Source organism: Lepisma saccharinum, chromosome 20 (assembly GCF_977018435.1).
Source record: "Lepisma saccharinum chromosome 20, izLepSacc3.1, whole genome shotgun sequence".
Classification (NCBI taxonomy): Eukaryota; Metazoa; Arthropoda; class Insecta; order Zygentoma; family Lepismatidae; genus Lepisma; species Lepisma saccharinum.
Window position 1 is genome coordinate 39,240,794 of NC_139248.1, and position 13,463 is coordinate 39,254,256.

Consider the following 13,463-nt stretch of genomic DNA (forward strand, 5'->3'; position numbering starts at 1 on the left):
GAATGTGTTTTGATCAGTTCTGGCTGAAATGCACAGAGGGCAAACCGAGCCTCGTTGATGAGCCAGAATTGCCCCGGCAACGTCACGTCCCTAAGAGACTTGAAAATCCTGATGCTGCCAAACATCACAAGTTCTACACTTCAAAATAGTATTATAAACCAATATACACTGACGTGTGTGACACAGCAAAATCATGTGTTAAACAAGGACATGAATCTACGGGACTACAAAAAGTAACAGCCGTAGAGAAAGAATGCATCTCAACTGTGAACAGTTGCACAACAAACTTTCAACAAACGCGAGAATTCTTTCGCCAAGATTTGGATGTCGATAGACTCTCCTTACACATATCCATACTTGGTGATATCGCCAAACAGAAGAGTGCTTCTAACTGCCATGCGTGACATAAGGAAGTTTCTTTTGGAAGACAGCACCCTCCAGGAGCTTCTGCCTGAAGTTGCCAAATTCATAATGGTCCTCCGCACTATGCCAATGACGACAACCACAGCCGAAAGGTCATTCAGTGCTATTCGCCGACTAAAGACATATTTAAGATCTACAATGAGGCAGAAGAGACTAAGCAGCTTAGCGGAACTCCACATACATCAAACTGGGCTTGAAAATTTGGACCTGAGACCATTCGTTAATGAGTTAATAAAAAAATAACCCACTGCGTAGAGCAACTCTTGCTTTATTTTTAAATCATGTTCATATGTTTTTGTTGTGTATGTCACTTTATATCTTAGTGTACATGCTATTTTTTTTATTATTGCAAAAATAAATTTAAGAAGTAAAATATTGTAGCAAGAACAAAAGAGTAAAACTATTTTACTTCGATTTGTGTTAACATTTATGTACATAATTAAATAAAACTTAAATATTGTAAATATTCGTTATTTTATGGGTACGTCAACACTAAGGTTACTTGCAACCCATCACATGTCTGTTGAGGACATTAAAACACACCCATGCCCTCGCCGGGACTCGAACCCGAGACCTCTGGATCAAAGCGAGTTGAGTCGACCACCCAACACGCTCGGCTACCGAGGCCGGCATAAAACTATTAGTTTGGTCTCTTAATGTAAATACATACTTCTCAATAAAAATGTTAATTGTTATCTAAAAAAACAAATGAGCAGACACAAAAGACATAAAGAGACTTTGAAACATTTTCTAAACGTTTTTCATGTTACATTTCATTTGCATGAGGAATATAATAGCTGCTTAAAAACTGCTATACGAAGACGTAATTTTTATTTTTTTAAAAAGGGAGGGAGTGAGTCATTCATTCATTTATTTCAGTGATCAGAGCCCCCCCAATAATTTTGACAAGTCGGCGCCCCCGATTCCAACTATCAAGCTGTCTCTGTGTTGGTTTGTATTTTATGCATTTCACATTTGTTTAGATTGAAATCTATTTACATACATTAGATGCATGCCAATTACATTAGAATTTTAATAGGGACATTTTTAAAAATATTTGAAACAGCCTATATAGATATTGTAGTAACGTGTTAGAATAGAGAAGGCTAAAATGTTTACAGTGTCTATTCAAATAACACAAGCAAACTTGCTTCTTTTCACTTGCTTCTTACTATCTGGCAATTTATAATAAGCATGGGGCTTCAAAACTACAGAAAGCAGAGATAAATAAAATTTTGCTAATACTTGTGTTGACATGGGTGATAATATTTTGACTTTCATAAGTTTTCACTTTAGCCTTTTAATAATAGAATTGAGTAATTTACTGAATTTTCTCTTTTAGCTCTAATGCCTACCAAACTCATAATGAACCAGAAAATGATGTTGAAGTTTATGTGGGATCATCAAATTACAAGTTGTAAGTCCAATTGTATTTGTATAAAATAACAATCAAAGAAATTATATTGATTGGAATATTTGCCATTCATTATAAGAGACATGGTGATCTGCTTGGTACTGTTCAGTAAATTAGTCCACTAATGAGTGAATTGATCACTGATCACTGAGCATCAAACCAGTCTTTGGACACAATGTTCAGGATGGGGAAGAACTTAAAGAATACCAAATCTTGAAAGTGCAATTAACCCCAGACATTCAATCCAAAAATTGTGGTATGAAAGCATGTGTGTGTATGTGTGGTGACCTGGAGGTTAGGACATCTTGTTACTCTCTTGTTGATAACTGACACACACACACACACACACACACAATATGCAATTTAGTTTATTGATCTGTTCAACATCACTGTACAATATACAGCAAATATCATATGGACAAAGATAAATCTAATCTAATGAAACAGTTATTAATAATTATAAGAATTAGAAAGTGAGATTTGTGGAAAAATAAATATATATTTCCTTTTTTATTATTTGCAGTGACTTTTACAACAACCAACAACCACAGAGCAATGGCACTTTAGTAAGTGATGTCTCAGTAGACATGCATTCAAATGAAGCCTACAATAATAATATTGAAGATTCAGAAGAGGTCTGTTTATAATTATACTTATTTATATATTTTATTTGCTTAGAATTATTTCTGTATTTATGGCATAGAAGTTGCTTTTTTTAAAAAATATTCTGAAGTTCATCAATGCATCCATATAACATATACTATATTGCCAGTGTTCCACACCATGGCCACTTGAAATTAAGGCACCAGGCTTTGGGCTCAGGTTGCAGTGACACATGCTGGTTCGAGTCTCCTAAGAGAAAGCATAACAACATTTCTCCTGAGATTTCAGACAGTGTATGGGACTGGTAGCCACCCACCATCGTGCTACAAATGAGTAGCGTAACCCTGTCATGCAAACCTACAACAACGACTGGGGGTTCGTCATGCTGACCACATGTGGCCCCTTAACTGGTCAGATGATCGCCCACCTCTGCTGAGCCCGGCTGTCAGTATGTATATCATGGTTCTCAAGGGCTGTTACGTTAAGGGTTATTACTATATTGTCAATAATAACCAGACACCCCCATGAATGTGCTTACCTGGAGCTGGTCTGGTCGCCAGTCACAGCTATCACAGCTTCTACCCTTCGAGGAAATATTTCCACCAGGATACGGTAAATGTCAGCCAATAATCACTTCCATTCCTTCTGCAGAATGGCTAAAAGCTCGATACTGGTGGTTTGGTTGTTTGCCCTGGATTGCAACCAGCATTCTAACTCATCCCACAGATGTTCAATGGGGTTAATATCAGAGCTCTGAGATGACCAGTCGAGTTCATTCACTACTATATCATCAAATAACTTGGATATGGCCCATGCTTTATGGAAATGAAGAAATGAAATTCTGGAAATGAAAAAGTCCAACTTCGAACTGTTGCCACAAGGTGGTGAGCACATTGTTGTCTAATAGTGCATGATAGGCATTCAGGCACAAAAACCAGGGAACCAATATCATACCACGAAAAACAGTCCCATACCATGATTCCACCTCCAGTAAATTTCATGATCAGGACAGTACACACATGGTAAGAACCACTCCCTGGACGTTCACACATGTCCATTAGATCGCCACATGCAACGTGATTTGTCACTGTTGAACTCAACGCAGATATTTCCGTAACTTGGTTTTACAAGGAGTAACAACACGTGCTAACAGTTAATTAACACTTTATTAGTGTCTAACGCGACCGACCGCGACGCGATGTACATTGCTACATTCCTGGTACAATACAACTTTCTTGGAGAGCATTCTCCACAGACTACTCACTACAGAGCAAAAACAAATGATAAGTCAATTTGACCATGTTGGGAAAGTGTGTCTTTTGTACAACGTTCAACACTTCCCCTCAAAAACAACTTTCACAAGCTTCCCTTTACAAAAAAACATTGCTACACTTTAACATAACAATAAGTACACTACTTTTAATTTCCCACTCCCATTAAGCCACATAATTTAGCAAACCTAACTTTCGCTAATGGTTTCGTGAGAATGTCTGCTACCTGACTTTCAGCATCAATGTGTTCCACATTTAACATTTTTTCCTGAAACTTTTCTCTTACAAAATAATAACGCACTGCAATATGTTTTGAGCGTTTATGAAATTCAGGATTTTTTACTAACTTAATAGCACTAGCATTGTCCACCAGCAGTGTGGGCATTCCTGTCAGATGACTGATCTCATCCAATAGTCTTGTTAGCCATATCACTTCCTTCGCTCCCTCGCTGGCTGCCACAAATTCAGCCTCTGTTGTTGATAGAGCAACAGATTTCTGCTTCCGGCTCATCCAAGATATCGCTCCACCTGCATACTTGCATAGAACTCCAGTTGTTGAGCGTCTTGTTGTTGGATCTCCACCATAATCTGCATCACTGAAGGCTTCCAGGATCTCAGGATTATGATTTGAATTGTAGCATATTCCATAAGCAGTGGTTCCTCGTAGATACTTGAAAATTCGTTTCACTGCTTGCCAATCAGATAGTCTTGGACTGTCCAATGCTTGCGACACTAATCCAACAGCATAGGAGATATCTGGCCTAGTGACTGTAGCCAGATACATCAAGCTGCCAACTGCTTCTCTGTAAGGCACACTAGTGTCTACTAACTGCTGTGCGTTTTCTTCCCCTGCATTTACACTTCCCTTTTCAGCAGGTGTTGACACAGCATTTGCTTCACTCATGCGAAATTTCTCAAGAATTTTCTTTGTATAGTTTTCTTGACATACAAAAATAGAACCATCTTCCTTTTGTGTTATTTGTATGCCCAAGAAACAATCTAATGACCCAACCACAATTTCAAATTCTTCTTTTAGAGTTCCGAGAAAACTGTTGATATCTTCAATATTATTGCCAGCAACCAAACCATCATCCACATAGATGGCTACGATCATTTTCTTTCCATTTTTCTTACGAATGAACATACTGGGATCAGCTTTGCTGCATGTAAAACCATGCTTCGACATGAAATTCACAAATCGTCTATTCCAGCAACGAGGTGCTTGCTTCAGTCCATAAAGACTCCTTTTTAGTTTACACACACAACCAGTCCCGTCATCAAACCCTTCAGGTTGACACATATAGATTTCCTCATCAAGTTCACCATAAAGAAAAGCTGTTTTCACATCAAATTGAGCTAACTTCAACCCTTCACAAGCTGCAACACTCAGCACAGTTCGTACAGTATCAAATCGAGCCACTGGACTAAAGGTTTCATCGTAATCAATCCCACTCTTCTGTAGATAACCCTTTGCTACCAGTCTTGCTTTAAATCTGAAGATACTGCCATCTGCTTTGGTCTTTACTTTTAGAACCCACCGATTATCAATAACTTTCTTATTGCTTGGAGGTTCAACTAGTATCCAAGTATGGTTCTTAGCCAAAGACTGCATTTCATCTTCCATTGCTAATTTCCACTCTGCAGCATTTCTTGATGAAATGGCATCTTTATATGAGCTCGGTTCTAAGCAATCTACCTGTAACACATAACCATCTTGCCACACTGGTTTCTGCACCCTTTGACGATCTCGCAATTCATAACGTGGTTCACTTCCCCCAGTTACATCTCCTGTGATGCATCTGTTTCCTGTATCATCATAGTTTGCAGACTCACTACCAGGGCTATCAGGTTCTTCCACAGTAGATTCAAACATTACTGATTTTTCTGGTGAAACAATTTCAAAAGACTCTTTTACTGGCAAAATTGTTTGCGTGCAAAAAATAACATCACGACTGAGCAACACTTTATCAGTTTTCTGATTCCAGATGCGGTAACCATCTTTTTCATCACAGTAACCAATCAGAAGACCCTTAATGCTCTTTTTGTCCCATTTCTGTCGCTTTTGCTTTGGTACATGAACAAAACACTCTGTTCCGAACACTTTCAAATGATCTACACTTGGTAAGTCTTTTCCAAACCAAAGTTCATATGGTGTCTTCTTCTCTACAGTTGTTGGTCCAGTTCTGTTCAGAACATACGTTGCAGTATTCACTGCTTCAGCCCAAAGTTTCACTGGAAGACCTTTTGAATGCAACATTGAGCGTCCAGATTCAACCAATGTTCTGTTCTCACGTTCTGCAGCTCCATTCTGTTCAGGTGTATAAGGCATGGTGGTTCTGAAATTGATCCCCTTTTCTTTCAACAAAGCCTTCACTTCCACATTATCAAATTCCTTCCCACAGTCAGTGAGCAATTCTTTTACTACATGACCTGCAACACTGACTTCAGCTAAAAACTGTTTTAGTCTTGCAGCAACTTCCGATTTTTGTTTCAGAAAAAACACGTGTCGGAATTTCGAAAAGTCATCTTTGAAACAAACAAAATATAGTGCACCACCCAATGATTTTGTTTGCATTGGTCCACACACGTCAGCATGGATTCTTTCACCTGGTTTTTCTGCACGAGTAACCCGCTGTCCAAAACTTTTACGATGTTGCTTGCCAACCACACAGCCTTCACAAAACTGATCATCAGTTTTTACATCAATTCCGTGCTGCACTAGAAACTTCCGAACATGTTGCTTACCTTGGTGAACCAACCTTTCATGCCACAGCTGCAATGTATCGGAAGCTGACACTAAGCACACTTCAGCAGGATTTTTGGAGGGTAATGCACGCATGTGCATTTGGTACAAACCACTTAAAGTAACACTTCCCCATGCATGTACCTTACCATTCTTTTTTAGTAAACACTTCATGGAGTCTGCACAGAATAGAAAACCTCTTTTTGTAGTGGAGTTCACAGAAAATAAATTCTTACTGATATTTGGCACATACCACACATCACGAAGATGATTTTTCACCCACCTACCATTGACCAACATTTCCACATTCACTATACCACTGCCATGTGCTAATATGATGGCTTTATTTCCCACCTGTAATTCCTTTGGTGCTGGGAATTTTTGGTACTGTAGAAAGTAGTCCTTCCGGTTAGTCATATGTGCTGTGCTTCCAGTATCTGCAATCCAAACTTCCGAAACAGGACAGTTCGATTCAAAGCTCACAAATGCTCCTCCTTCTGGAACACGGTCACTTCCACTGGTTGAAGATCTATTTAACACCAACTTGCATTGTTTGGCAAAATGGCCTACCTTGTGACATTTAAAACACTTTTTCGCTTTTTCTGGACGTTTCTTGTGTTTCTTCGAATCATCACTTTTTACCACAAAAGCTGTTGTGTCACTACTCTTGTTGGGAAGTCTCATTTCAATTAGCCTAAGTCGTTCAGTTAGCCTGTCTACAGTACGCTCTTCCACTGGAACTGATTCCCATACACTTTTGAATTCAAAATATTCACTAGGTAAGGTAGACATGATTCGACTCATTAGAAGCAGTTCTGGAACCTTGGACTTCGTGAGACGTTCCATTTCGTCATTCATTTCACGAAAATTTCTCTGCAATTTGGACACGTATGTTGCAATGTCTTCTGCTGCATCTTTGGATTGATTGAAGAACTGCTCTGACAATCCATCCAAACGCTGTGCTGAACTTTGTTCATATACTGACATTAGTTTGTTCCAAATTTCCTTAGACGTATCACACGTGCTGGTAAGTTCCGAATTTGCATCATCCATACTATTCACCAATATCATTTGTGCCATAATGTCCGCCTTCTGGAATGTTTTACACTCTGCTTCATACTTACGTCGATCTTCCGTAGTACACTCAGCACCAAGTTCCTGTGGAGAAGTACACGTGCCATCCACAACTTTTAGGACATCGTGGTGTCGTAACAGCAGCTCCACTTGTCGTTTCCATCTCGGCCAGTTCTTTGCACCTTCTAGCTTGTCTACTGTTGTCTTGAACTCCATCTTCAGCAGCAAACGAAACACGCTTCTTCCGAAAGTGTAAAACTCTCACCAGTCCGGTAAGGAAGACAAAGGACACTTCCTGTTGTACTCCAAACAACGACGACACTTACTGTTGCACTCCGACAAACTACCAAATTTCACGGGCGCAGTGGAAGCGTGCTGGGCCCATAACCTGTTGAACTCAACGCAGATATTTCCGTAACTTGGTTTTACAAGGAGTAACAACACGTGCTAACAGTTAATTAACACTTTATTAGTGTCTAACGCAACCGACCGCGACGCGATGTACATTGCTACATTCCTGGTACAATACAACTTTCTTGGAGAGCATTCTCCACAGACTACTCACTACAGAGCAAAAACAAATGATAAGTCAATTTGACCATGTTGGGAAAGTGTGTCTTTTGTACAACGTTCAACAGTCACTTCAAAGGATATTTTCCCATTATTCTAGGGACCACTGGTGACATTCTTTGCACCACTGTAATCGACATGCCATGTTTCGGGTAGTAATCGTTGGCTTGTGTGCTGCAGCTGTTCCATGGAATCACAGTGCCACCACTACCAGCCAGATGGTATGAGTACTGGCGTCATATCTTGATGGCATTCGAAAGTATGTGGTCACAGTGTCCAATGAAGCCCGTCCATCTTTAGAGCACTCGTTGATTCCTATTGGTAAATGGGTCATTGTTGTGGTTTTATCACACCCTAACAATTTCAAATCAACACTGCATCACTGACTGTTGCATGTTGTATCTGGAACCTGTCCGAAATCTCATGGATGGAATGCCCCAATCAGTGGACACTGATAATCGTACCCCCATTCAGTCTCTCTCAGCTCATGTGATCCACCCATTTTGACAGCTGGCAGTGGCATTCACACCTACAGCACACGGTCATTCTAGTGGCTCATGACGTGTATTGATGATGTATGGGTGATCTTCCTTACAGTTTAGGGGGTGTCTGTTTATTATTGGAAATATACGTAAGTGCCATTAGAATATAAAATGTTAATGTTCTATTTTTTTTTTAACAGAAATGGGATTAATTGATATTATATTGGAACTGTGCATCACAGTGCATAATTCCTATGTCTTCTATGGATATTATTTCAGATTCCTGAATATTACTTAGATTTAGACATATTAGGCAATATTTTCAGTGACAATTGACAACACATCTGTAGGCAGTACTAGTTACATAATATGTTACATTATACTTTTCAGTGCTACATTCTTTAGTTACTTTATGTGAACTGTGATACGTGTTTGTTTGTTGTAGTCCCTTCATAAGATATTGATACATACCATGTGAGTAATTGTTGATTACCTCACACAGTCAGATCATCATTCAAAATGATCTATGCAACTCAAAGAAATCAGTTGGTTTTTAAGTAAATCTGATTGTCATATTGTATAGAGTTTTGACTCACACATATTGACGAACCGGATAATGATTATGATTATCATTTATGCAGCAATATGTGCATGTGATGTAGACTGTTTACTCAAAGAATGAGTTAAGTCATTTTGTAGTTTTCAGTACTTGACATGAATTTTGTTATTATATCAAGAATCACCTCCTTTAGTATCAGAAGCAATGCTTTTCCCTCACCCTCTCATATCCCCTCAAGATTCTGAATAAATATTCAACATCTGCATTCATATATCTAGCACTGGATGAGAATCATTATGAACTTTGATCTTGAAAGTAATTGTAATTTACATTTTCATTTACCAGGAAATCACTCCGGCTGCCATTATATGCAATAGTACATCTAAGTCCTGGTGATTTTAATGAGCAGAAGTTTGTTCTACAGATAGCGACACATGCGTGGAATGAATTCTACCTGGTCTTTAATAGCTTCCTACTTATAATTGTGAAGTACACTTACCACCACATTATATGTTCGCAAAAATTATAGGAATCTTCCTCTAAACGGAAAATTAGTTTTTGCTTCTTTCACTACACGCAAAGGAATGCAATGCAACAATGGATCAGTTAAGAGTATCTGTAGGGGGCAGCGCTTGTTAGAACCAGCTACCTATAACTGTTTTCGAGAAAACTACCTGAGCGACATTTCCCACTGATCGCATTGCCATACTGAATACATGAGAGAAAATAGAAGAATGTAGAATACAATAAAATAGAAGTCAATTAGTTGGAAGACCAAAAGAAAACTCAAGCTTTAAGTGTTAAAATAAAGTACAATTTATAAACAATTTGTCCATATGTGCATTTAACCACAAAAACTCACTGAACTACCTCGGTAACATTTTAGCAGAGATAATAACTCAAATAAAGTTAATTAATCATTATTTGATATCTAGTCACTATTTGGTACTTCATCATATAAAACATATCATGTATGATAAGTGCTTTGAGTAATGAGTTCCAACTTGAGGTAACTCTTAGAGAAACAAGGAAGGGGATAAGAAAACATGGACAAAATTATTAAATTATAAATTGCAAATCGCAAAAATATTATTACAATAAGTCACCAACTTTTTCATGAGGTGTTGCGTAGGTTATTGTTCTCCAACTTCTTTTTTTTCATTTTATTTTGCTCATTTGCGGTGCCCTCTTGTGTTACCCACTGACGGCAATTCCCCTGCAGCCATGCCTTTGTCGTATTGTTGTAAAAATATAGATATTTAATGAATATTCTAGATTTTCTTTGGAACCCTCGATTCAGTTCTCTGCCACCATGCTCACATATAAAACTACCATCAGAACTGTCACAAGCAGTGGTTAAATGTACCAGTTAAATGTGTCCTCATTGAGCAAAGATTAATGAAATTGACCAATTTAAAAATAAATTTATTATTGAAAAAGGTGATGTTTGGAAACTTCTATTAAGGTTAGATTCACTTTGAATACAAAAAATGCCTTCATATACAACCAAAAATGCCTCCATATATTACTAAAATATGCCTTCATATATTTGGTTTTAGGAGGAAAGTGAAGAAGAGGAAGAAGAACAATCAGAGGAAGAGGAGGAAGAAGAAATAATAGAAGAAGATACAAAAAGAGAGAGAAAGAAATCAGTAGTTACATTTAGTGAAATGGCTGAAGTTATACCAGTAGAAACAGATGAAAAGAAATCAGGAGTAACATTCAGTGAAATGGCTGAAGTTATTCCAGTTGAAACAGATGAAACTGAAATGTTGTAAAGAAGAATGGAAATGAAATTAGCAATACTGGAAAAGTACATAAACTTGATACTGTTATTTGCTATGTTCTTGCAAAAGGAGTTAACACTTGATTTTTTTTGGTTTTAAGACAAGTTCAGATATCTTCTCTACATTTTAGGACCTGTTTGTTTATACGCTTCAAATTGTGCATAAATGTTGATAAATTGGGGTTGTGTAAATTTTGTCGCAGATAAATAGTTTCATGTGGGAGACAATTGTATTTTTTAAAAATATTAATGTACCAAAGAGAACGATGGAAATATGAAATTTATTAGGAAAAAATTGACAATGTTTATGCATTAAAGCTCAATAATGAACTGCTTGGTACTAACATCAAACAAATGGGATGATTCCCTAATATGTAGTATTATATTCAAACCAATAATACACAAACATTATAGCTATGTGATGGATGCAATTCTTATGGTGCAATTTGTTACATACAAGGACTGGTTAATGAAGACTTATTTCACAATAGATTTTAAATATTAACACAAAAAAATGTGGTCCTCTCATGTAAATTCATTCTCCAATTTTTTCTCTGAACTCTCTTCAAAGTATTATGTAGACAAATATGGAGGTGGATGGCAGAATTTGACATATGTCATACGTTCAAATAGATAATTGCAAGAAGTATGTATTTAATACCAAAATATACCATTGTTATGTATATTTTTTGTAATAATAATATTGTTGAATATACTTTTGAAAAATATTGAATCAATACAACAAATTTTGATGAACATTTATGCAGATTACAGATATTGTAATTATATTGTATACAATAAATAAAATATCTTATGACTTTCATAAGATCCCTTCTGTCTATGTAAATAGAATTATGTTATCATAGCAATGTAATATGCTGTATGTTATATCAATAAGGTGATAAATGTATTATTTAATTTATAAAGTAGAAGATAGGTAAATGAACAAAAATCGATAAGAATTAGAAATTTAACTATAGTTCTTTTATTAACACTTTACATTCTTAAACATATCATCAGAAATTTAAATAAGTATTTCAAAAACAAAATGATACATAAATTTTATATCATTTTCTACATAATATATACAAATAGAAGTAATTTAAAATTATATAATTTTTCTTATACTAGAAAAATGTGTAAAATATATTTTCCACAATAAAATATTATAATACTCTTAAATTTTCAGTTTCTTTCTACTCTGACAGCCAGCATAAGTTACTTGTTTCCAATTGTACAACAATTACTTCCAAAAGATTTTTCATAATATAATTTCACATTTCAGTGGCCATTGGGTGCCAAACCTTGAGGGCAAGAACAGTTTATTTGTACTTGGTGGACAAGACTTAACATTAAGAGGTCATAGTGTAGGCATGGCCGGTTCTACCATACGTGCAACACGTGCATTTGCACGGGGCGGCAAACTCAAGGGAGTGGCAAAATGTATAAAAATTGGAAGCTGCATTATTTGAGGCAGTTTGGTCTTCTTGGTGGGAGAGAGAATTCAAATTAAATCCATTTGCATTTGCGTATAAAGCGGAAACGGATAAGAGAAGCAACGAGTAACTGCGAAAGAAAGCGGTGCCGAAAGTTTTTTAGTTGTCTTCTTACAAAAGCAGCTATTAGTGTTTGTCCGTGATACAAATATCCTAGGACAAGTTTACCCCCTACCAAAAACATCATTATTACATGGTTTTGTGGTGAAAGGGGGTACAAATATCCTAGCACAAGTTTACCCCTACCCAAAACATCGTTATTATGTGTTTTTCTGGTGTAAGACGGTACAAATATCCTAGGACAAGTTTATCCCCTACCCAAAACATCTCTCCCAGTTAGCACATAAGCTTGGGGCAAGCTTGCGATAGCTTCCTTTTAGCTTGTCAAAGCAAGCTTGACATGGCAAGCTCGATGTAAGCCTGATGCATGTGATAAGCATGCAGTTTTTAAAAAATAAAACAATAGACACACCCATTTAATATAACAATAGAGATACTTATTAAACATAAACAATAGTGACAAAATGGAATAAAACTGAAATACAGTGGAATGAATTCCAGTGTGAATAAAGCACCAAACATTTTATTTCATGCGGCGTACACCACATGGCAGTGCAACTCAAATGTAAAATAAACATAAGTTTTAGTAACATAAATAAGGATAACTTTGATTGTAATTAGTAAAAAAATGTGTTTTATATATCCTTCAAAAGATGTGTGAATTTTGAAGTTGGAACGAAGATAAAAAAATAAAATGTGGTGAATAAAAGTGAAACTCCCATGATAAATATTTTTATCCCAGACTATATAATCAGGAGCTAAGTACAGCAAAGAAAAAATTTTAACATATGAATAAAAAGATCAGTGATCGGTTACTTCGTATGAACTTTCCAGCCTGATCATTACCAGTGTGTAGTTAGAGATTGGTTAGTTCATTGAACTCTCCAGCCTAATTATTGCCTATTTTTGTGGGAGCAGGAAAAGGTTTATTAGCCAAAGAAAAATGTATTACCAGTGTGTAGTTAGAGATTGATTAGTTCAT

General features: G+C 36.7%; 1 protein-coding gene across 2 annotated transcripts in view; it reads left to right on the top strand.

Moving 5' to 3' along the window:
• LOC146003238 (protocadherin Fat 1-like) overlaps positions 1–11,960 on the top strand; it is a 246,955-nt gene extending 234,995 nt beyond the window's left edge. Inside the window, exons 17-19 of one of the 2 annotated variants that reach the window (XM_083141412.1) lie at positions 1,766–1,840; positions 2,361–2,472; positions 10,699–11,960. In XM_083141412.1, the coding sequence (XP_082997538.1) occupies positions 1,766–1,840; positions 2,361–2,472; positions 10,699–10,917 (406 nt within the window). In that variant the 3' untranslated portion in view covers positions 10,918–11,960. The remainder of the gene's footprint in view (positions 1–1,765; positions 1,841–2,360; positions 2,473–10,698) is intronic. The other variant, XM_083141413.1, reaches the window with a different exon arrangement.
• Positions 11,961–13,463: the final 1,503 nt, after the last annotated feature.